Source organism: Bubalus kerabau, chromosome 22 (genome assembly GCF_029407905.1).
Source record: "Bubalus kerabau isolate K-KA32 ecotype Philippines breed swamp buffalo chromosome 22, PCC_UOA_SB_1v2, whole genome shotgun sequence".
In the NCBI taxonomy this organism is placed as follows: Eukaryota; Metazoa; Chordata; class Mammalia; order Artiodactyla; family Bovidae; genus Bubalus; species Bubalus kerabau.
The window spans coordinates 32,703,015-32,728,517 of record NC_073645.1 but is presented as its reverse complement, the minus strand read 5'-3'; the positions used below and the strand labels follow the sequence as shown (position 1 = coordinate 32,728,517).

General features: G+C 46.2%; 1 protein-coding gene across 3 annotated transcripts in view; it reads left to right on the top strand.

Moving 5' to 3' along the window:
- Window positions 1-264: 264 nt before the first annotated feature.
- The window catches only part of XPNPEP1 (X-prolyl aminopeptidase 1), a 52,335-nt gene continuing 27,096 nt past the window's right edge, over window positions 265-25,503 (top strand). For 2 of the 3 annotated variants that reach the window (XM_055560238.1, XM_055560236.1), the window contains exons 1-5: window positions 265-407; window positions 6,852-6,940; window positions 12,461-12,585; window positions 23,915-23,978; window positions 25,364-25,468. In XM_055560238.1, the coding sequence (XP_055416213.1) occupies window positions 376-407; window positions 6,852-6,940; window positions 12,461-12,585; window positions 23,915-23,978; window positions 25,364-25,468 (415 nt within the window). In that variant the 5' untranslated portion in view covers window positions 265-375. The remainder of the gene's footprint in view (window positions 408-6,851; window positions 6,941-12,460; window positions 12,586-23,914; window positions 23,979-25,363; window positions 25,469-25,503) is intronic. The other variant, XM_055560237.1, reaches the window with a different exon arrangement.

Here is a 25,503-nt window from a genome sequence, read left to right as displayed (position 1 = left end):
GCTAGAACATCCCTGAAGGGCAGCTCATCGCGCCGCTGCAGCCCCTTCGGCCGACAAAGCCCTTCTTTTTCCTCTTTGGGGAATGGCGAGAAAAACGAACCGAACCCACAAGCCACGGCAAGGCCTCCATTCCCTCACTAGCCGCGAGGAAACAAGCTTGGGGATTGGGATGGGAACGCAGATGGGTTCAGAGAGGTGGGGCGGTCCGGGGAGAGTGGGCGGGGCCTGAGGTAGGCGGGGCCGCGGCGCGGGCGCACGCCTCAGAGAGGGGCGTGGCTGGCCCGGCGCGCGCGCCGGCCTCCTTTGCTCCTGCAGGTCCGCCGGCGATCAGCTGGTCTGCGCTCCACTGACGTGGGCCCTGCACGTCACCGCCGAATGGCAGCCTCCAGAAAGGCACCGCGAGTAAGGTGAGGGCGCTCTGCCGGGGATCCGGCGTCCGGGCAGCGCGCGGTCCCCGGGCCTGGGCACGCATATTGCACCCCGGAGGGCAGGGACAAGCGGGTGAGGAGCTGCGGGCGGCCCACCGCAGTCGGGCGCCGGCTGGGGCTGGCTGGAGCCCCCCGAGCGAGGCCACAGGGGAGGGAACTATGCAGCCGGGCAAGTTCCGGTTGGTTTCCAGCGGTCGCGGGCACCCCCAGGCAGCCCGAGCCAGGTCCCCGGACGTGTGTGTGTGCGGAGCTGCGGCTATCGGCCCGAGGGGGCGGTGGCCATCGCCGCCCCTTCCCCGGCCGGGTGAGAAGGCCCGCTCTGGCAGGAAGTTGACCCCTACTGGCTCTTCTCGGGGTTCGGGAAGGCAGGCGAGCCCCTGCCCTCGCTCCTCTACCCTGGGAATCTAATCCTCAAATTACAACCCTGACAGTATGACACCTGCATTTCGCCTTACTGATCTGCCACCGCCACAAGGATAGGCAACCGCGGGCCCTTCCCCACCCAAGTGTTTTCAGAGGCTAGGGATTAATTCTTGGGCATAATCTCCAGGAAAGTCCCACCGGTAACCTGCCCTGGGTTCTCCCTGGATTCAGGGAGGTGAGAAGGATGATCCCCTGGTCTCACATTAACAGGTTGCAGCCTGTGCTTCCCCTATACCCAAGGAATACTTACCAGAGCAGCTAACAAAATGGGAGGAGGCTGCTAACAAAATGGGGGAGAGATAAGTTGAGGGTCACAAAGGTCAGAAGCCAAGCACCCTGGCAATCCACAGGAGGTCAGCTATCCTCTAACCAGCTGAAACTTGAATGAATAGGCTTCGCAGCCTGGGCAGACTCATTTGCTGAACACAGACCAAGGCTTGTGCTGGTGTTTGTGAGTGGAGGGATCCCAAGCCGACCTTGAGTTGAACTTGGCCTTGCCACAGCATGTTAGAGATGAGTAGAGAACCTGCCCACCCTGTGAAAGGATGTCTGATGTGTGGCTAACCTGCACAGGGAAGGAGCTGCCTGTGTGTTAAGTGCTGGAGGTGGGTTCAGACCAGTGGATCCTGAGTTAGGGCCCTAGGCTGAGAAGTAGCCTTTGAGGACCAAGTTGGTCTTTGCTGGTTTCATAGACTCAAAACATTTTAGGGATAGAAGGGTCTTTAGGCATCAACTGAGAGAGCCTCTTTACCTCACACAGGAGGCCACTGAGAGCTGAGAGAAGGGGGGCCATTTGCCCCAGGTGCTTCCCCTAATGGCAGAACTTGAGGGCTATCACTGTAAACATGACTCGGTTTAGATGATGGAAACTGAACTCAAATTGACTTAGTTAAGGGGTTGAGCCAGCTTCTAGTGTAGCTGAGTCCAGGTAACCACACCAACTTCAGACTTGGTTTCTCTCTTGTACTTCTTGGCTCTGATTTCTTTAGTGTTGGCTTCATTGTCAGGCAGACTTTCTCCTTTGGCAGATTATGACGATTGTAGTCTGACAGCCCCAGCAGAAATAGGGTCTTTTTACCTAATGGTTGGAGCAGAAATTCCAAATCTGATCCTCACTGGACTGATTTGATCCTGTGTTCATCACTGGTTTGGAAGGATGGATTGATCCTTTGTCCTTCGCTGGTTTGGAAGGATGGATTGAGTGGGCCTGGATCCCAGAACTTGGTGGGTGAACAGGTGAGACTCATTCCAACGCTGTGGGCTGAAAGTGGAGAAGAGACATTTTCAGAAGGAAAACCAAGGTGCTCTGACCAAAAGAGGGAGGGTTGGATTCTGGGTAGGCAAAAATAACATTGCCCACTTCACCCTAGAATCTGTTCCATTCTACCCTTGTCTTACCTTACAGGGCATGACTGAGCATCTTGGTCTTTGTTTTGCCCCATCCTGAGTGATATACATGTGTGATTCTCATCCTGGACTGGGGGCATGGGGAGGGTAATAACACTGCTGGGATTTCTTTAAAAAGAGAGAGGGAGAAAAATGTGCCATAACCATCTTATAAATAGATTGAATAGGAAGTTCTCTGCATGCTTCTTTCCTCTTACTCATCTTATGGCACATCATGACATCGAGAAGGTGTTGGCTGGAGAAGGGGCTTCCCAGGTGGCTCAGTGGTAAAGAATCTCCTGCCAAGCAGGAGACATGGGTTCGATCCCTGGGTGGTAAGATCCCCTGGAGAAGGAAATGGCAATCTGCTCCAGTATTCTTGCCTGGGAAATCCCATGAACAGAGGAGCTTGGCAGGCTGCAGTCCATGGGGTTGCAAGAGTCAGACACGATAGTGACTAAACAACAGCCACAGGTTGAAGAAGTCCTGGGCAGGAGAAGAGCACTGAAGTGAACCTTGGGAGGCTTAGACTCTAGTTCTAGACTAGCTGTTTCATCAGATAGCTCTGAGGCCTTGAGCAATTTGTTGATCTCTGTTTCTCAATTTCTTTCTAGAGGTGGGAGCTGAGTTGGATCATCCCTCAGGTATATTCTAGCTCTAAAATTTAATGATAACCTTGCTCTGAGAGCCTGAGAATGTGTCTGTCCAAGTAAGTGAAGGGTGGATGGATTTCGGACTCTGCAGAGACCAGGATATGACAGGAGCATGATTGTTTTAATGTTTAGCTGCTTTGTGGTTCCTTTGATCCTTACAGGAAGATGGAGTTGGTGATGCTGACAGAGAGTGCTTGAACTCAAGTTCTCTGGGAACATCACCTGTCAGACTGATTTCTCATCTTGTCTTTGCAGCTCCTAATGTTTATGGCCTGTGGCGAGTTGTTTCTTCTCATGTAAAGTGAATAATAGGGCTGCTTTTGAATAGTTTCCCTTCAGCTCACTTGTCCTGTGTGTGAACCAGTTAGTTGAGTATGTAGAGAAATTGACTCCCTTGGCTCACCGTCTTTTAAATGTGTATATGAAGTCAAGGGAAATCAGGTAAGAATGTGACTTGTTTTCTGTCCAAGGAAAAGAGGTTTTTTTACTTTGTAAAATATTATAACAACTTTATTGAGATATAATTCATGTACCACACAATTTACCTATTAAAAAGTATAGTTCAGTGGTTTTGAGAATATTCCCAGAGTTGTACAACCATCACCATGATCAGTTTTTAGGATATTTTAATCCTCCCTGGAAGAAGCCCTGTACACAGCGCAGTCACTCCTTATTTCCAGCTCCATCCTACGTCTAAGCAACCACTGCCTACTCTCTCTCTATGGATTTGTTTCTTTTGGACACTGCATATGAAATCATGCAATATATGATTGTCTTTGGCTTTTTTCACTTAGCCTAAAATGTTTTCCAGCTTGACTACGTTGGATTACTACTGATTACTACAGCATCTATCAGTTGGAGAAGGCACTGGTGCCCCACTCCAGTCCTCTTGCCTGGGAACTTCCATGGGTGGAGGAGCCTGGAAGGCGCAGTCCATGGGGTTGCTGAGTTGGACACGACTGAGCGACTTCACTTTCACTTTTCACTTTCATGCATTGGAGAAGGAAATGGCAACCCACTCCAGTGTTCTTGCCTGGAGAATCCCAAGGACGGGGAAGCCCGGTGGGCTGCTGTGTATGGGGTCGCACAGAGTCGGACACGACTGACGTGACTTAGCAGCAGCAGCAGCATATATCAGTAATTATTCCTTTTTATTGCCAAACAATATTCCATTGTATGTTTAGACCACTTTTATTTATCCATCAACTGATGGATGTTTGGGTTGTTTCTACTTTTTGAATATCATGAATAATGCTTCTGTGAACTTTGTGTGTAAGTTTTTAGGTGGACTTGTGTTTTCAGTTTCCTTTGGTATGTACCTAGGAGTGAAATTGCTGGGTCATAGGCTAAGACTGTATTTAATCTTTTGAGGAATGCTGGACTGTTTTCCAAAGCTACTGTACTATTTTACATTCCCACCAGTGAATTTCTGGTTGTTCCAATTTTTCCATGTCCTTGCCCATACTTGTTACTGCCTTTTTTTTTTTTTTAATTATAATCTTCCTAGTGGGTGTGAAGCGGTATCTCATTGTGGTTTTCATTTGCATTTCCCTTATGAATAATGATGCTGAAAATCTTTTCATGTTGATTATTGGCCACTTCTATATCTTCTTAGGAGAGATGTCTATTTGGAATCTTTGACCATTTAAAAGTTTTAATATTTTTCTTTTTATTGTTGAGTTGTAATAGTCCTTTTTAAAAAAAGTTTTATTTATTTTTGGCTGTGCTGGGTCTTTGTTGCTGGGTGCCGCCTTCTCTAGTTGTGGTGAGCGGAGGTTACTTTCTAGTTCAATGTATGGGCTTCCCATTTTAGTGGCTTCTCATTTCAGGCTCTAGGGCATGTGGGCTTCAGTAGTTGTGGCTCATGGGGTTGTTGCCCCTTGGCTTGTGGGATCTTCCCAGACCAGGGACTGAACCCCTGTGCCCTGTATTGGCAGGTGGTTACTTAACCACTGGACCACTAGCGAAGTCCCTATAGTAGATCTTCATATACTCTGGATACCAGAATCTTATCATATATTTGAGTTGCAAATATTTTATTTTATGGGTTGTCTTTTCACTTCCTTCATGGTATCCTTTGAAGCATTAAAGTCTTTAATGAAGTCCTGTCTGTTTTTCTTTTGCTGCATATGCTTTTGATGTCATATCTAAGAAATCATTGCCTAATTCAAAGTCAGGCAGATTTATGTCTATGTTTTCTTCTAAGAAAACATTTATGTCTGTGATCCATTTTGAGTTAATTTTTGTATATGGTGTGAAGGTGGAAGTTCAGCTTCCTTCTTTTACATGTGGATATCCATTTGTCCCATCATCATTTGTTGATTTGTATTTTTCTCCATTGATGTTGTTGTTGTTGCTCAGTCCCTAAGTCGTGTCCTCCTCTTTGCAACTCCATGGGGTGCAGCGTGCCAGGCTTCCCTGTCCTTCACAATCTCCCAGAGTTTGCTCAAACTCATGTCCATTGAGTTGGTGATACCTTCCAATCATCTCATTCTCTTCCCCTCAGTCTTTCCCAGCATCAGAGTCTTTTCCAGTTAGTCAGCTGTTTGCATCAGGTGGCCAAAGTATTGGATCTTCAGCTTCAGCATTGGTCCTTTCAATGAATATTCAGGGTTGTTTTCCTTTAGGATTGACTGGTTTGATTTCCTTGCAGTCCAAGGGACTCTGACTCTCAAGAGTCTTCTTCAGCACAACAGTTCAGAAACATCAATTCTTTGGCACTCACCTTCTTTATGGTCCAGCTCTCACATCCATACATGACTACGGGAGAAACCATAGCTTTGACTATACGAACCTTTGTCGGCAAAGTGATGTCTCTGCTTTTTAATATGCTGTCTAGGTTTGTCATAGCTTTTCTTCCAAAGAACAAGTATCTTTTAATTTTGTGGCTACAGTCACCATCAGCAGTGATTTTGGAGCCCAAGAAAATAAAGTCTGCCACTGTTTCCATTCTGCACCTGCCCCTCCCCATCCGACCCCGCCCAATCTTTTGCTATGAAGCAGTGGGATCAGATGCCATGATCTTCGTTTTTGGAATGTTGAGTTTTAAGCCAGTTTTTTCACTCTCCTCTTTCACCCTCATCAAGAGGCTCTTTAGTTCTCTGCTTTCTGCCGTTAGAGTGGTATCATCTACATATCTGAGGTTGTTGATATTTCTCCTGGCACTATTGATTCCAGCTTGATTCATCTAGCCCAGCATTTCCTATGATGTACTCTGCATGTATGTTAAATAAGCAGGGTTACAGTATACAGCCTTGAAATACTCCTTTCCCAATTTTGAATCAGTCCATTGTTCCATGTCTCGTTCGAATTATTGTTTCTTGACCTGCATACAGATTCTTAGGAGGTGGATCTGGTTGTTGTTGTTTAGTTGCTAAGTTGTGTCCAACTCGTTTGTGACCCCGTGGACTGTAACCACCCACCAGGTTCCTCTGTCCATGGGATTTCCCAGGCAAGAATACTGTGGTGGGTTGCTATTTCCTTCTCCAGGGGATCTTCCTGACCCAGTGATTGAACCCATGTCTCCTATATTGGCAGGCAGATTCTTTACCACTGAGCCACCAGGGAAGCCCTCATTGATATATAAGGCTATCTTTATGCCAGTACCACACTGTCTTGATTACTGTAGTTTTATTAATTTTGAAATCAGGAAGGGTTGAATCCTTCAACTTTGTTCTTTTTCATGATTGTTTTGGTTATTTTGGATTCTTTGCATTTCTGTATGAATTTAGGATCTGCTTATAGTGGAAGAAAATTGATGAATTAGAGATTGAGATTGAGATTTACCTGCCACGGTGATGTTTTATCTGAAACTTACTTATTTCATCACTGATATTGGGGTGAGAGATTTTCCATCTCATAAAGGAAAATTGCTAAGTCAAGTTGATGTTCCTCTCTGACTAAACCTTGCCACGTTTACTGAGGTCAAAGTCTGCAATAGCCTATTCTTTCTCTTCCTTAGGGCAAATTACCAGGATTTTCAGCTGAAAAATTTAAGAATAATTGAACCTAACGAGTTGACATACTCAGGAGACCCAGGTGTGGAAACAGGTAATAATTTTGCCTCTTACTTTAGATGGAACATCTCAGAAGGATTTTAGATTCCCCTACTTCAGCACCAAGTTGAGAGAGAAGGGAGGGTAAGGGATTAATAATTGATCATGACTAGGGCTGAGGGGATGTATGCCCGGAAATTAAAAACCATTTTGTCTTTTGGCTTCCTGAGTTGTTGCTTATTGTGTGTATGTATGTATTTTATGTACATATGTGTGTGTGTGTGTGTGTGTGTATGTATACACATATATATGTTACTTTTTTAAGTAGAAAGTAGAGAGAGATGGTTTTTGAATTCATTGTTCTTGGCATGGTGGTGATGGTGGTGGTAGTGGTAGAGATAGGTTGTTATTGAAAAAGTTCTAGTCTGATTTTTCTAATTTCTAGTATAATTTATTGACATCCTTAGAGATTGGCCTTCAGTTTTCATCTTAAGACTATGAAATAAGTTTATAATGCATCACTGTGCTTTATAAATTGAACAGGCATTCAGGAAAATCCTCTGGGGAAAAATTTCTGGAACCATATCCTCTTCCCAGAACTGATTAGTTATATTGTTGGGTTGCCAGAAACCCAAATTCCGAAAAAAAGTGGTATATTTCTGTATTTCCAGTCCCTTTTCTGTGGACTACCCAGGAGAACTACAGTGAGTATTTCCTTGTAGTTGACTGAAAAAGATCAATCCCACGAAGCACATTAGAAACCATAACTGATCTCTCTTTGGAAGATCAATGCTGTAACTATATGCAGTTTTAGGTCCTTTTTCTTTAAAAATGTAGCTGTATCCAACACATTTTGGGCCATGTTGGAGGAAGGAGAGGAAGGAATGAGAAGAAGAGGAAGTAGGAAAGGGAAAAGTGATAGAACCATTGGATTTAGAGTTTGGTGAGAATTTCTCTTTATTTTTATTACGTATGAAGAAATAGAGCTTCAGGGAGCTTCGTTGTCTGAGGTTGTAAATTCCAGCTGGAAACTGGAGCCCACTTGTTTTGACTCCTTTGGTTTTAGAGTTGCTTTAAAAGAGCTGCCTCTGTTATGTTCTCTAGATAAGATGATGTATCAGTGCATGGGCTTGGTAATTGAATCCTTGGGTCCTTATCCTGATGACCCACTTGACTTGGGTCATCAAGTATTTGACTTCTGTTTATTTATCTGTAAAATGGGAAGAGTTGAACTTCCCTGGGCGGGGATTATTATGAGGATTAACCACTAATGTATGTAAAGCTCTTGGCCCTTCCTCAGCAGTGGGACAGAGCAACAAACTCTAAAGCTCTGGGTGCCGGAGGAGCAGCTTGGCATCTGTGAAAATGCTAAGATGCTGAAATTGGAGTAAACCAGCCCTTTCTATTCTCGTAACAAGACGTGTAGGAATCCCAGCTGGTGCTTCAGATTCAGATTCAGATTGAAGTAATATTTCTTGAGCTTCTACAGTGTATCAGTTGCCGTGTATGGTGCTTTCACACAGGCTGTCATGTTAAATTCTTCTAGCCACCCAGTGAGGTAAATAGGGTGTGCTCTTCATGTAATTCCAAGCAGCGAAAAGTCTTTTGTTTGTGATAAAGGTTGAAGGCTTAGGAACTTATTTCTAAAAGCAGACCCACATATGCAAGAGACTTTCAAATGAGTCATTCTTTTTAGAACATGATTTAAAAATACCTGGCAATGTATGGGCTAATTTTACATCATGCACTAGGTTTGTTGTTCTTGGCTCCCCATGTCTCTGCACACCCTGATTAGCTCTTGGCTGCTTCTAACGTTTCTGAAAAGTAATGGGATGTGGAATGAGCAGATGCTAAAATACGGCATCTTCTAGGATCCTAGCTTTTTTTCACAGAAGATTCATCACTGTTATGTTGAGTCTGAAAAGATAGGCACGGAGCTGTGATACTCATTCAGCCATCTTCGAGTGAGCTTATGCATGTATGAGATGCTGGGCTAGATACATGGATTCAGGGATGAAGATGACATGGCCCCCGCCTTAAGGAGAAGCAATATAGCCACCATTTCTCACCATTTCTCACATTGCTTTCATAGTTATTGTAGTTAATTGTGTATCTACCTCTAGTAATTGCAAACACAACATTTACTATGTGCCAGGCACTGCTTCTAAATGCTTTCCACATGGTAGTCCATTTAATCCTCATAAAAACTAGCCTATGAGGATCACAGCCATGGTTTTCGTCTCCTCCATCCTGACTGTCATTTCAGCTGCCGGCGCAGTGGTTGGGTCTCGTGATTGTACCTGCTTTGTCTCCTCTGCAACTCTAGCTGCTCACCCGTTCACTCACTCGTAAGGCCTGCTGTCCTGCAGCCACCTTTTCTCATTGTGTCCATCTCCATGATAGCTGCCTCCATGGCCACAGCGCATTTGTTGCCTCAGCCACAGCCATTCCTATCTTCTGGCTGTGGTATTGGGAATCTTTGCGTTGAGTCTCATATAGGTGACAAAGATGTGTCTGTATCAGACGAAGGACACTGACCAAATGTGAGGGGCACGAAGGATGAGGAAGGCAGGCTCAGGGGAGATGTTAATAGTGGGGAGGGTGGCAGGGGGCATTGTGGAGGAAAGAGTGAAGATGCCCCTGTAGTGGAGTGAAACTGAGGATGCTGGAGATCCTGAGGGAGGCCAGTCTGGAGGAGGAATGTATCGATGAGGCGAGAGATGGTGATGAAGGTCAGAGTGTGTGCTGAGGAAGCAGGCTGTGGTGACCAGGAAGCAGAGATGTCCTTGACCGGCTCCATCTTGCCTTTGATGGTTTTCAGTGTGTGCTTGCTGTGCTAAGTCATGTCAGTCGTGTTGGACTCTTTGTGACCCTCTGGACTGTAGCCAGACTCCTCTGTCCATGGGATTCTCCAGGCATAAACACTGGAGTAGGTTGCCATTCCCCCAGGGGATCTTCTTGACTCAGGGACTGAACTCATGTCTCTTATGTTTCCTACACTGGCACTCAGGTTCTTTACCTCTGCTGCTGCTGCTGCTAAGTCGCTTCAGTCGTGTCCGCCTCTGTGCGACCCCAGGGACTGCAGCCTCTCAGGCTTCTCAGTCCATGGGATTCTCCAGGCAAGAACACTGGAGTGGGTTGCCATTTCCTTCTCCAATGCATGAAAGTGGAAAGTGAAAGTGAAGTCGCTCAGTCGTGTCCGACTCTTAGCAACCCCATGGACTGCAGCCTACCAGGCTCCTCCATCCATGGGATTTTCCAGGCAAGGGTACTGGAGTGGGGTGCCATTGCCTTCTCCCTCTTTACCACTAACTTTTTTGTGCTTGCCATTGGGTCTGTTGACTTTACTGATGAAGTCAGTAACTGATACTATTGATCCGTACTACAGTCAGCTCAATAAACACCTAGTCAGTGCCAGCAAAATCCTTAAATCAGGATGTGTCCAAATAGAAGTCACATTCTTCTATTGGGAAGAACAGAGGAAATTAATGATGTCAAAAGAAAATACACTGGTTTCTATCATATAGTTGCTTTCTAAAATTCCAGATGCTCAGGCTGTACTCCTCCCTAGGTAGCTCTCATGTGCCACCAAGGTTGGAACTGTTCCAAAGGATGTCTGCGTTTTTGCTTGACTTTTAAAAATATTAAATTGCTCATAAATATGATTCGGAAGCACAAATTTATTTTGAAACCCCAAAAGACATCATAATAAAGTTTTCGGATGCTAGCAAGCTTGTGAAGTCACAATAGGCTTTATTTTGAACCCAGTGGAGGTATTAATATATAAATTTAGGTCATTAGATACTTCTGATCCCTCTTTTTCATGTACATAAGAAATTATAGGCTCAGTAGGACAGACAAAGGAAAGGATGTCCCTCTGAAAAGTATTCAGAAGCAACTGTATTGCAGGGATCATGTACATGTTTGATTCATGAATAGGACCATTTCTGGTGTCTCTCTCTTTTGGAGACTTCTGTCTTTTGGAAACTTCTGAGTGGGAGCCCTAAGGCCAGTAACTGAAGCTGCCCTTGCAGATTATGAATAAGATGGGGCACTTTCCCAGTGAGTTCAAGATTAGTATTATACCCTGTAGGGGAATCTATTGGAGATAACCATAGAGACTGAGGCTCTTATAGCCCAAGGTGGTGGTGGTGATGGAGAAGCACCAGATAAAACTGTTAAAGAAAAAGAACCAAAATAAAAAAAAGATCCATACCCAGCAGACTATAAGCTACAATGAGTCAGAGTATACACTTTTTTTTGGCAGATTTATTGATTTATTTTATTTTTGGCTGTGCTGAGTCTTCCTTGCTGCACTTGGGCTTTCTCTAGCTACAGCAGGAGGGGGCTACTCTTCATTGCAGTGCGTGGGCTTCTCATAGCAGTGGTTTCTCTTGTTGCAGAGCATCGGCTCTAGGGTGCATGAGCTTCGGTAGTTGCAGCATATGGGCTCAGTTGTTGTGGCTTCCAGGCACTAGAGCAATAGCCCAATAGTTGTGGCACACAGGCAGGCTTAGCTGATCTGCAGCATGTGGGAGCCTTTGGAACCAGGGCTCGAATTCATGTCTCCTGCATTGGCAAGTGGATTCTTAAGCACTAGATCACCAGGGAAGCCCCAGGATATAAATTCTTAAAGATAACCTGTAGTACAATGGCCTCACTATAACTTTCCATTATTTATGGGATGGTGCATTAGGATGTTTTTGGTTAAGCCGAGTATTTTTTGTTTGTTTGAAAAATTGGTTGGTAAAATCCAGAAGTCTGAAAACACCAAATGCTGGCTAGGATGTGGACCAGCAGGAACTTGAATTTATTAACGGTGGCAATGCAAAATGGTACAGCCACATTAGCAGACATTTGGTAGACATTTGGTAGTTTCTTAGAAACCAAATATACTCTTACCATATGATCCAGCAGTCATGCTCCTTGGCATTTAGCCGAAGGAACTGAAAACTTACGTCCATACAAAAACCTGCAACATGGATGTTTATAGCAGCTTTATTCAAAATTGCCAAAACTTGGGAACAACCAAGATGCCCTCCAGTTTGTGAATGGATAAATATTAATAAGCTGTGGCACATCCAGACAATGGAATAATAGTCAGCAATAAAAAGAGGTGAACTATTAAGTCATGAAAAGACATGGAGGAACCTTAAATCCACATTGCTAAGTGAAAGAAGCCAATCTGAAAAGGCTTTATGCTGTATGATTACAACAGTGTGACTTCCTGGAAATGGCAAAACTATGAAGGCAGTAAAAAGATTAGTCACACCAAGGGATTGGAGGAGAGAAAGGAAGGATGAATAGGCTGAGCAGAGAGGATTTTAGGGCAATGAAAACTATTAAACTCTTAAATCATAATGATGGGTACACGTCACTATACATTTGTCAAGACCCATAGAATGTGCAGCACCAACAGTGAACTCCAGGGTAGACTATGGACTTTGGAGGATCATGGCATTTCAGTGTAGATCATCAGTTTTTATACCACGTACCTCTCTGGAACTCGGCCGGTCATTGAGTTACGTGGGGGCAGTCTGACTGGTTTTGGAACAAACTCTTCCTGTTGTTGCAGACAGCAGAATGGCTCCAAAGGTAACTTCAGAGCTGCTTCGGCAGCTGAGACAAGCCATGAGGAACTTGGAGTATGTGACGGAACCAATCCAGGCCTACATCATCCCGTCGGGAGACGCCCATCAGGTACTGAGTGGAGATGGGCTGGTGATGGGATTCATCAACCCCTCCTTTGGTTTCCTCCTTTCTCCCCTCAGCGTGTTTGTACTCTAGGATTCTAGTTGTCAAACCACATCTAAGTGTGTCCTCCAGGGCTCGGCACAGGGAACTGTGTCCATTTGAACAGTTTCTTAACTATAGGATTTCTCAGAGCCTTTGATATACTAGGGTGCACTGTGTAACTCTAAGAAGCAGATGAAATATTCAGCATTTTCCAGATTTAAATGTCTGTGGAATTTCCAGTCATCTCAGAGTGGAGTAGGGGACTCCGTGTTCCAGGGAATTCCTTTGTCTGTTGATCTTCAGTAGCAGTTTCTATACAACAATGGGTTCGAACTTGCTCCTTGAAGAGGGGAGAAATAGTATGTAAAGAGGAGAGGCCGCTGAAGAGGAGAATCTGGCAAGTGAAAGTGGTTGAAAGGTTGAAGGAGGAGGTGGGAGAGCAGGTGTTAAGTGTAGAAGCAGAAGATCAAGCAGGACAGGGAGTTGTTGGATGTGGGAAGACGTGGTGGCCGGGTACATTAATGTTAAGTTTAGTAGGCAGTGGGGAGATAGAGAGAGACGTGGGATTTAGGGTGGGGGTTTGGTAATGGAATTCTCCCATTCGCCTCTGTTGTTTAGATGAACAGGATTCATTGGAGTTTCATCTTTCGCCTTGACTGAGGACTGAACGTGAGTAGGTAACATAGCTAGCACAAGTCGGGCCTCAGGAGCGTAGGTAGCAGAGGAGGCGGGCATCCCACCATTTAAGAAGGACAGACCTTGGCCTTATCCTCAGGGAACTCTTTTCTTCTTCCCCTGCCTGGGTACGTCTGATGGGCCCTTACCTGCTTCCCGTCTGTCCCAGAGTTCAGCCTTTGGACTTGGGCTTCAGGTCACATGGATTCTCTGTTGGATTCATCAGTGGTGGTTTTCATTCTCTTGCCTTTTAAGCATCAGGCAGTTGCCCTGGACTGATTTGACTGTAACTGTCCTATCTCAGTATTGGGCGGGATGGTGGAGCACATCATGTAGCAGTTGGTTTAGGGTCTTCCGTAAGTCGCTGCATCAGTAAGTTTCTCCAGAGAGACAGAACCAAACACATGCATATGGGGAGAGAGGGAGAGGAAAGAGAGAGAGATTATATTTTGAGCGGTGGCTCACACAACATCAGCTCCCTTGGTTCTCAGGCTTCGGTTTGAACTGGAGTTACACCTCTGGCTTTCCTGGTTCTTCAGCTTGCAGAGGGTACCAGGGATGTTTTCACATCAAAGGCCTGAGAACCAGGAATGCTGAAGTCTGAGAGCAGGAAAAGATGGATGTCTCATCTCAAACAGGAGAGAGCAAATTTGCCCTTCCTGCACCTTTTTGTTCTCTTCAGACCCTGAACGGATTGGATGCTGGCCCTGTATATCTGAGGGTGATCTTTATTGGGTCTGCCAACTCAAATGTTAATCTTTTCCAGAAACAACCTCACAGAAATTTTACCAGCTTGCTATCTGGGAATCTCTTTACCCAGTCAAGTTGCCACCTAATATTAACCCTCACAGCCTCGCACACTATTGTCTGAAATCGGGTCTGTCCTTTCAGAGTCTCACAAGCTGTCATGGAGCCCCAGCCAAACTCCTAATAGCTTTGCTTTATTTATGAACCTTCACCTCCAGGTGACACCTCATTGTATGGAAAGATGTGACCTGTTAGTATTACTTGCTTCAACCTTTGAAAATTTTTACCACTTAAGAGAGTGTATGGAAACTTTGTGATGTTGGTGTTTCAGTTTTCTTTTGCCTGAAGTTAGGATAAAATCTGCCTGTTTACGGACAGAGGAGCCTGGCAGGCTACAGTCCATAGGGTCGCAAAGAGCCGGACACCACTTAGTGACTAAATAGCAAATAGGCCCAAAGCAATTTCTTATTCAACTTTGGGAATGGCAGCGACAGTGGCCAAACCCCAGGTGATGTTCCAGGCTTCCGCTTAGTGTTTCATCTCCTATAATGGGTCTGGAATTTCAGAATTGGATGGCCCCTCTGTGGATAAGAAAGCTGAATCTCTAATCGTGGAAAAATGTGTTTTCCAGCAATGTCCTGAAAACAGAAAGTTAAGCTTGCTTGATATTAGCTGTGATTTTTCATCGCAGAAGTTACTGTTTAGGCTCATAAACTTATATTCTTGGACTCTTGCTGTCCTCTTCTCTTTCACCACACCCGCCCCCCATTTTTCTTTTATAATCTTTGACTATCATTTCTATTGCTGTAGCCTAGCCATCCGCCTTGCCAGGCAGGAGAAGCTGTGTTTTGTGTGTCTGATGCATGTTTCCTGACTGCCATAACAGGGCTAAGTATTGGGTACTGGCTAAGTAGAGGGCCAGCAGTTGGCATATTGGTATATGTATGGGCTCTAGAAACTGTCTGGGTTCTGGTGCCAGATTTGTCACTTAACTAGCTGCTTGATCTCAAGTTAGTTACCTCAAATTCCTAAGTGGTAGTTAAACTCTCTGGGTCTCAGTTTCCCTATCAGCAAAAAAGGGATAGTGACATACCTATCTCATAGGGCGGTTACTAGGATTAAATGAGTTAAAAGATATAAATGCTTAAAGTGTATCTGTCACCTAATAAGTCTCTTTATATTTGTTGCTATTATTACTATTATAGCGATGAATGAAGGGAAATGTTCCCTTAAAGAGTAGATAGCCCCTGTCACAAATATAACACAAAGTTCAACTCGTAAATGTCATAGGGAAGAACCCAGTCAGTCCAATAGAAATATGTGAGGCATGTATGTAGTTTAACAATTCTAATATTTATGGTGGAAAAAAAGGAAAAAGAAACAGTGAAACAATTTTTTTACCCCAGTATGTCTGACATATTGTCATTTCATCACATCATCAGTATAAAAATCATCAATTATATAATTTACATTCGTTTTTTTATATTAGGTCTTAAATTCCGGTATCTACTTTATTACAGAACATCTCAGCTTACGTGTAGAGGGTAGACTGTTCATTGGAAATATTTGATCTGTATTTAGATTTCATAAGATCTACAGTTGAAAAGTGGACTTAGGTGCCAAAGTTTTTCCAAACATAGTTAAAAAAATTTATAATAATAGAGTCTTGAGCATCAGTTTTAAAATGTAAGTTAATTGAAATGAAATAAAATTAAACATTTAGTTTCTCAGTCACCTTAGTCACATTTCAGGTGCTTGGTAGCTACCTGTGTCATTTCAGGTGCTTGGTAGCTACCTGTGTCATTTCAGGTGCTTGGTAGCTACCTGTGTCATTTCAGGTGCTTGGTAGCTACCTGTGTCTGGGGGCTACTGTAATGGTCAGCACAGATTTAGGTAAAGTGCAGACTGAGCTCATTGGTCAGAGAGAATATTTGAAGCTGGCAGGGTAAGGAAGGCTGCCTGATGGAATTGCATCATGTTCACATTCCTATTTAAAGGTAGCAGGGACCCACTGTGGGTCTTTGGACAAGAGGGTGATGCGATCAGTCAGTGGGAGCAGTATTCAGCGTAGATTGGAGAAGGGAGACACTGGGAACTGAGACCCCTATTTGGAGGTCATTGCGGGAACCCGGAGTGAGGGTGCAGAGGTCCTGGACTTTGGTGCTGTCCTTAGGAGCAGGGAAGAAGGGAAGGATTCAGAGGAGAAGCAGTGGATAGACTCAGAGAAGGCAATGGCAACCCACTCCAGTGTTCTTGCCTGGAGAATCCCAGGGACGGGGGAGCCTGGTGGGCTGCCGTCTATGGGGTCACACGGAGTCGGACACAACTGAAGCGACTTAGCAGCAGCAGCAGCAGCAGATAGACGGAGCATGAACCTTGCAGGCAGATGAATGAGGGAATGGGGAAGTTCGGAGACTGGGAGGGTTTGTGGTGCCATCCACAGAAAGAAATGAGAAGCCCCACGTTCTTGTTTCGGGTCCGTGAAGAGGAAGGGCAAAGCTGGGATGACTGTGAAGTGGGGCCTGGGTCCGCGCCAGGACTTTGAGGCCAGGAAGGAGGGCTGGCTTTGCGTGTGACCTGCCGCAGCAGCCTCCTCAGTAATAGAGGGGCTGCTGTTCTCTGGGGCTCTTGTCCCCGGCTGTTTCCTTTCAGGCTGGATTCTGGGCTGATGGGATTTCTCCTCTGGGTCGGGGAGGGAGGGTGTTGGAGAAAGGAAGACGAATCTTGAATTCTGTCCTTTGTGTACTTTCCAAACCAGAAATGCAGACACCCACACACTGTTGCTGGAGAGAATATGCATCCCAAATGCATGATTGTGCAAGGTCTTGGCGCTCCAGGGGTCTGCTCTTCTCTGTCCTCTGCAACTCTAAGGGTTTTTTCTTTTAAATTCAGAATAAGGGTTTTGGTGTTAATGAGTTTGGGCCCTGAGGGACTTTTACAGCAAGGATGTGTCCTTTCTCTCTTGTAATCTTCTTGTACTGTCGAAGTCAAATGTTGGGATTTGTGGGCACCGCTGGCCCCAAACCAGGAGAATCATTGGTTGGGGCCAGAACTGCCCTGGCACCACCTTTGAGAAATCTGAACTCTTCATCCCCTCCTTCTGTAAGGCCCCTCATTCTGCTTTTGGGCACAGCTTAGTCAAAAGATCACGTTCTGGCAGGGCTGACTCTGCCAACTTGAGTTTTTGGCTGTGTTTATGGTTCCTCCTTCTGGAAGACATGAATCAGATTTTCCTAGACTCTTTGGATTCTACTCCCATTTCTCCCGGAGTTGGCTTCCTGTTTTTTATTTCTTAAATAGGCTCTCTCCTGGGGTGGAGGTAGTGATTTTTATCCCACAGTGATTTCAGCCACTGTCTTAATTGGAGTAATGTTTGCTGTGGGAACACATCTCAAAGTTGCAGTGACTCGGTGCTGTATGTAGAGCCTTATTTCGTTCCTGTGGCAGTCCAGAGTGGGTGCTCCTGGTTGGTGGGTGACTTTCTTCCACTATAAAGAGGGGTGATTCAGGGATCCAGGCACTTTCCATCCTATGATGCCACCATTCCAGCTGGCGGAAGGGGAGTAGTATGGACAGGGCACATCCGTCTTGCATTGCCCTGACCCAGACAGCACTTCCCAACCAATCTGCATTGATGAGAACCAGTCACGTGACCCCACCTAGCTGCAAGAGGGTCTGGGAAATGAAGTCCTAGATGGGAAACCAACCATTTTCAGTGACTGTACAGTAGGGAAAGGGTATCTTTGACTCTTTGGACTGCTATCCAGTGTTTTTCCTGTTACCTTGACTTCAGTTCAGTCAGTTCAGTTCAGTCGCTCAGTCGTGTCCGACTCTTTGCGACCCCATGAATCGCAGCACTCCAGGCCTCCCTGTCCATCACCAACTCCCGGAGTTCACTCAGACTCACTCAGAGTCCATCGAGTCAGTGATGCCATCCAGCCATCTCAGCCTCTGTTGTCCCCTTCTCCTCCTGTCCCCAATCCCTCCCAGATTCAGAGTCTTTTCCAATGAGTCAACTCTTCCCATGAGGTGGCCAAAGTACTGGAGTTTCAGCTTCAGCATCATTCCCTCCAAAGAAATCCCAGGGCTGATCTCCTTCAGAATGGACTGGTTGGATCTCCTTGCAGTCCAAGGGACTCTCAAGAGTCTTCTCCAACACCACAGTTCAAAAGCATCAATTCTTCGGTGCTCAGCTTTCTTCACAGTCCAACTCTCACATCCATACATGACCACAGGAAAAACCATAGCCTTGCTTAGACGGACCTTTGTTGGCAAAGTGATGTCTCTGCTTTTGAATATGCTGTCTAGGTTGGTCATAACTTTTCTTCCCAGGAGTAAGTGTCTTTTAATTTCATGGCTGCAGTCACCATCTGCAGTGATTTTGGAGCCCCCAAAAATAAAGTCTGACACTGTTTCCCCATCTCTTGGTTTCATTTAAAAGAGACGAAAATGCTGAGGGCTGGATGTTACCTCAGTATTTGGGGTTTGGTGGTTCTCATCTCTGTTCACAGTCTGAACTCGGGGACTTCCTGTGCACACACAGCCATTTAGTCTTTCGGTTTCATTTTTTTTGAAAGCCTCATATATCTGAGGCATTGTGCCAGGCTTATGGCTTACGGAGGTGAAGGGCCAGTGGGGGGCACAGATATCACCCCCCACAGGCTCACGTAACTTTAGTCATGCTTACCATGGCACCCAGCCATCGCCTTGCTTGCCCTGTTCAGTCTGCATGTGTCCACGTTGCTCACTCTTCTTAAAACCCAGCTCTGGTCACATCACTACCCACTCTTGAACTTTTGTTCTCTATCTAGAACTTGCAGGAGAAAGTTCAAGCCTCTAAGTGTGGTGTTTGAGGTCCTTGACCATTGTCTTCAGCCTGCCTTTCCAGGAATCTCTGCTGCCACTCCCGAGAATGTTCTGCCTCAGCAGTCAGGCTAATCATTCACTGTCCTGCCACAAACCTCTGCTTCTGGGCCTTCTTGAACTTTCTCCCCTCCCTGTGTTACCTTCCTGCTTCTCGTCACCTGTCTGTGGTGGGCCAGGTCTAACCTCTGAGCTTGGCCTGAAGGATTCAGAGCACATCTGAGTTTGAAACTATAGCAGATACCATACTGCATATGCAGCATAATTCATGTGCTGATTATTAGGGCTGACGTTTCACTGACACCTGTCTTATTTTGTTTGCTGGACTGTCCACTCCAAGAAGATATTTTCTTATGTTTCCCATAGGGTCTAGGTCATCATCTGGTAGTAATAAGTGCTGTAGTTTATCAAAAGCTTAGCATGTGCTAGTTTCTTTATGTTACACCTCAGCCCTCCCACATGGGTGTTTTTATCATCCCTGCCTTACAGATGAAAAATCGAACCTTAAGGTTTACCCAGCCAGTAAGTGCGGGAGCCAGGCTTGAACACAGGTTTGATTCCTGGGTGTGGGAGTCACCTGTCACATGGTTGATGAAAGAGGTGAATTCACATAGAGGTGAATGGGGGCATACCTGTGTTCCTGGTTCCCTCAGAGTTTATAATCCAATTGTGCAGACCAGATGTGCAGTCTCTATACAGAATAAAAGATGTTGCTTGGCAATGTGGCAAGGGCATGGACTTTGGAATGTCAGACCTGAGATCAGATCTCAGCTCTGCTTTTAGAGCAGTGGTGTCTTGGGGAGGTAAGTAGGTAATTTACTTCTCTGAGCTGCTGTTTCTTTTCTTTTTTTTTTTTTAACCTATAAGTAGGTAGGATGATATCTTCCAGAGCTGCGTTAAGATTAGAATTAGGGGGAATGAAGATAGTTACTGGCAACTATGCAGTCTTAGCCAGTATTATTTGTTATCACCCAGGGTGGGGGGCATGGATCAATGCCAATGTGGATGGTTCTGTGAAATTCAGAGATGTGGGAGGTCTCTGAAAGCTGGGTAGGTCAGAAAGCTTGTGGAAAGGGGCAAGTGTGAGCTGGATTATGAGATATGGCTGAAGTTTTCTTTCTTTTTTTTTTTTTTTTTCCTGTAGCTTACTGATATGCTTTATTTGGCTGTGTGTTATTTCATTGTTTAAATTAGATGCCAACATTTAAAAATGGGATGGTATCTCACGAACATACATCTATTTAGCCTCTTCTGAAATACTGAAGGTGGAGCCCACACTGCAGCATGACAGGAATCAAAGCTGAGTAGGAGCTGCTCTCTAGAAAAGGCAGCCCCTTGTCCTGCTTTACTCTCTTAGTTTACCTGCCGTACCCTACGGCTTATGAGTTCAGAACCCCAGTTATAATCCCTTCTGGTCTTCTTCCTGTTGGACAAAGCATTAGCTTCCTGTTGCTGCTGTAGCAAACTTAGTGGCTTATCCTGGCACACGTTTATCATCTTCCAGCTGTGGAAGGCTGGAATCAGCAGTGTTGGTGACTTCTGGAGGCTCTGGGGACAGTCCATTTCCTTGTCTTCTCCAGTTTCTAGAGGCCACCTCCATTTCTTGCCTTGGAGCTCTTTCCCCATTTTCAAAGAGGTGGCTAAAGTCTTAAGTATGAAGAAAGGTTCATCTTTCTTCCTGCTTGTTTACTTATTCCACAAGTATTGGTTGTGGGCCTGTGCCTTGTTCAGGGACAGTGACAAACAAGACAGACAAACACCCTGATCTCCTGGTGCTTACATTCTGCTGGGCAGGGCAATACAGTAACAGCATGAAGGAGTCATGAAGGAGAGCACGTGCTAAACCGAGAGACAGAAGAGGCTGCGTGGCTCCTGGAGCTGGATAGTAAGCTGCTCTGTGAAGGTGACAGCTGACCTGAAGTATAAGGAGCTAGCCGTGCCATGATGAGAGGGAGGCCTTGACAGGCACAAGGAGGAGCGTGTGCAGAGGCCCTGAGGGAGGAGTGAGATCGGAAAGTGCAAGGAGCGAGGAGCAGGTGGTGTGGCCGGAGTGCTGTGAATGGGTGTGTTGTGGGAGGACCGTTCTGGGAGGAGAGCAGGGCTTGATCAAGCCACGCCTTGGGGACTGTGCTGGAGTCTGAATTTTACCCCAAGTGTGATGGGAAGTCATTGATGGGTTGTAAGTATGCTGCTAACGTGATGTGATTTCCCAGGTGGTGCCAGTGGTAAAGAATCCGCCTGCCAATGCAGGAGATGCAAGAGACGTGAGTTTGATACCTGGGTCAGGAAGATCTGCTGGAGTAGGGAATGGCAACCCGCTCCAGTATGCTTGCCTGGAAAATCCCATGGACAGAGGAGCCTGGCGGGCTACAATCCATAGGGTCACAAAGAGTCAGACATGACTAAGCATGCATCCCCTTGAAAAACATAACATATACACACACACAGGCTATTATACACACAGATATACACACACATGCTAATATATACACACACATAGACACATGCTAATATGATATATACACACACACACAGTTTGAAAAGCTCGCTGTGAGTGAAGAGTGGATTGCAGGGGCAGTGGTCCAGGTAGAGATGAGGGAGGCTTGGATGGGGGTATTAAAGATGGAGAAACATTATAGTTTTGGAGAAAAAGCCCATGGCTGTGTTTCTTTGAGCCTTTTCCCTAGTATGCTAAGGCTTTGGCTTATTTTAGGCGTTTTGCTGCTCTCTAGGGAGAATGTTCCCAGGCTTTGCCAGCCTCATGGCTGAGGAAAGTGGGGGAGGCCTGGGCCAGTGCTTGTCTGGCGTCTGCTTAGCCTTGTTGGTGTGGAGGTGACAGCTTCGGTCAGCGATGTCTTTCTGGCATGTTGACCACTTAGGTCATGTCTAGACATTCTTACCCCAGCCTTCATCTTGGTCCCAAACCAAACATGTCCACCTGCTGTTAATTCCACCTCTCTTCAGAGAAACTCTAGGTGAACCCCTGGGGGGTTCCTTCCAGGCTTCCCCAGGTTGGGAGCGGGCACTCTTCTGTCCCTGTGTGCCAGAGCCAAGCCGGATCAAGGTCAGCAGTTCTTCTCTGCCAGCCCCTCACTCCAGTCCTCGCTGTGTGTCAAGCGGGAGAGCCCCAAGCCAAGGGGACCCGTTGTCACTCGCGTGCCCGCTCCGGGTCTTCTCTCTCGTGTGCTGCGTCCTCTTGTGTGCTGTGATTGTCAGCACAAGGGTTTAGTTTTCCCAGCCTCTCTCATGCTTTTTCAGCACTCAGGAAGGAGACATTAGTATCATCTCTTCTCTTGTGTATGTGCAGCTCTCTCAGGTTTCTGGTGAGTTTTGTGGAACCTGTACTTGCTATTCCTCACAACAGAACTTGGACAAGGGTGGGAACCCACTCCCCCATCTTGGCCTTTTTTTTTTTTTCCAGTCTTGCACTCAATAATTGCTGGGTTAGTAAACAAAGGACTCTACAGTTCATCATTGATGCAGGTGGCCATTTCTTTCTATGTGCTTAGTGCTATCTGGTCAATGTTCCTTTGTGTTTTGGGGATCAAACATTTGCTTGCCGTTGCAGTCAACTATCTGAAACAACCCGCTGTGGAAGTGAGGACTGAGGCTGAGAGAGCCGGGGAGATGCATCAGAGCACGTAACTGGGCCTGCTGGAGGGCAGCTGGGGCTCAGAGATCACAGAGCTCCTTCATGCCGCCATTGTGATTCTCTGTGGCCCTTCCAGCACCTCTGTGGGTCATGGTCTGTGACTGGTCTGAGGCTGCAATTATGACTGCCTTGGTGAAAGGGGAGGCTTTCATCCACATGGCAGGAATGAAACCCGGGAGCCAGTTTTCCCCTTATGTTGTGTTGATTGTCCCCAAATGCCCTCGGGTCCAGCAAATGCCTACCCTCCCCGCCCTTCTCTATCCTGAGCATTCTGGCTGCACCACTGGGGGTCTTAGTTCTCCCACCAGGGATCAAACCTGAGCTGCCTCCATTGGAAGCACAGAATCTTAGCCCCGGGAGCACCCTCTCCTAAGCATTCTTAACCCTGCCAGGTCCTTTAGCTCAGGAACAACCTGCTGCCAGAAGGAACAGCAGCTCTGGGCTCAAGCAGATCAGATCCTGGCCCTGCTGCTGACCTGTTAGTTACTTAAAGATTCAGTCTTTGAACCTCAATTTTCTAATTTGCTATTGGTCTTATCCCGGAGAGTCATTTTGAGGATGCAAGATGATGTATTTAGGGGGGCAGTGTGGCACAGGGTTTGAGTTGAGCTCTAGAGCTGACTGCCCAGGTTCAAATCCTGACTCTGCTCCTTTTGAGCTGTGTGATTTTGGACAAGTTCCTTGAATCTCTGTGCCTTACTGGCACAAAAGTACACACTATGTCCTCGTACCCCCTCCCCAGGAATGGAACCTCTTACTTGCTTCTCCCTGATCCCATTCCATTCAGAGGCTGGGGAGGACCTGGATTTGAACATGACGTTTTATTTTGCTAAAGCCTTCTGGGTTGGAGGAAGCATTTGTTCCCTAACAGGAAGGGACAGGGTCTGCGTGGGAGAGATTGGTGACACTGCCTTGGATGGGGGATACAGACAGGAAGTTCAGAAATAAGCTGATAGCTAAAGAGAGTTAAGTTAGAGAGTTATTGGCACATAACACAGAAATTCAGGCTTTTCAGAAAAATAACAGATGCCTAAATGTCAGTGGCAAGGAAGGGAGAAGGCTATCAGATTGTTTTTTGAGTAAGATCTCAGCGAGGAAAGAGCAGTTTTGATCTATTTCTCTTGCTTTGTTTTCCAGGTGAAAAAAATCGAGGCTCAAGGGAGCAGCCCTTTTAGCCCTTAATTAATTAGGGTCACCTATAGCGTGCACTAATTTTTTTTTTTTTTAATGTTCAGCTTGCCTTTTCGGCTAGACTGTCAATTCCCTGAAGGTAGGTGCCCAGCTTTTGCCAGCCTCTGTGGTCCTGCTGGGCTGTGACTGATCAAGGTCCACTTCCTTGACCCCTCTGTTTTCCAGAGTGAGTACATTGCTCCGTGTGATTGTCGGCGCGCCTTTGTCTCTGGATTTGATGGCTCTGCAGGTGAGTCACTAAATTCTCTCTTTGTCCTTGTGGTACTTGTGTTCGCCTCCCTAAAATAACTGGACCCAGTTTCAGTCTGTGATACAGAACCAAAAAGAAAATACAGACCAGACGTCCCCATTGACCCTCTGCAGAGGGGGCGTGGTCCCGGTGCCTGCAGCTCCTAGGCTTAAGTGTTAGTGACTCTCTTCTCTCATGTGTTAATGATGCTTCTTTTTAATGACTCTTTGCTTTTCAAGTCAAAAAATTTTATTTTAAAAACAGTCTTGGGGACTTCCCTGGTTATCTAGTGGAAAAGAATTCGCCTTCAAAGCAGGGGATACATGTTTGATCCCTGGTGGGGGAACTAAGATCCCACATGCCTGGGGCAGCCAAACCCTCTTGCTGCAACTAGGGAAGCCTGCAGGCTCTTGAGGCTGCCTGCCACAATGAAGACCCAGTACAGCCAAAAAAAATATTGTTGAACTTTTTATTAAATATAACATACACACAGATAAGTATATCATGAATACCCCTGTGTAACTGGCACTGCAGATAAGAAATGGGACACGAATGGCATCCTCAGGACCCCTTTCTTAGCTTTCTGGTCCCCTGTAATTCTCTAAGCGCTTAACTCTTGGTTTCTCCCTTTTCCCTTTCAACTTGAATAATAAAGATTAATGTTGAGCTACACTGGCGTACTGCATTAATTTTCTAAGAGCTGTTGTGCCCTGGGGTTTCACGGTGGGTTTCCCCTTCAGGCTCCCATCCTCTTAAGTGGCTAGGTTTGACGGGAGCCCCTCTCCTCACAATTAGCGCACTGCTTCCATTGATGTAGGTGCATGTGTTGGTTGGCACATTCCATCTGGTTTAGGCTGACACCTCTGCTGAAAACCCTGAGTTCTTCTGGGCCTGTGGGAGCTGAGGGCGGGTAGAGGTGGAGACAAACTCCCTGCGTCTCCCTGAATGCTCACAGCGCCCAGGCAGTCTCTCTTGGGAAAGGCAAAACACCTCCTTTGGGGCGTCTGTTGGAGCAGGTGGCTGTGATTGCTGAGCAGGAACCATTTCCAGCTCACTCCTGTTGACTAGAGGCCCTGTGGCCCTCTGTCCACAGACCTCTGTCCTCCTGGCCTTGACTCACATCATGCACATGGGGTCCTTTCTATGCAGGGACCAGTACCTGGGCTGCCTCCAGACTGCCCACAACTGGTTGTCAGTGGTACCGTCTTCTCTTGCCTGGAGGTTTCCTTGGAGTCAGAGGCCCACCTGCCCCGCAAAGTGGGGGTGGGTGGTGGGGCCACATGGAGTCTGGGGCCTCTCACCGTGCTCGCCTGCCTGCTGCCATTCTGGGCAGCTTCTAGGTGTTTTTCAGGAACCTCTCTCATTCCTTCGCTCCCCTCCTCCAGGCACAGCCATCGTCACAGAAGAACATGCGGCCATGTGGACTGACGGGCGCTACTTTCTCCAGGCTGCCAAGCAGATGGACAGCAACTGGATGCTCATGAAGATGGGTGCGTAGAGACACAGCCGTCTCAAGCTTAGCTGG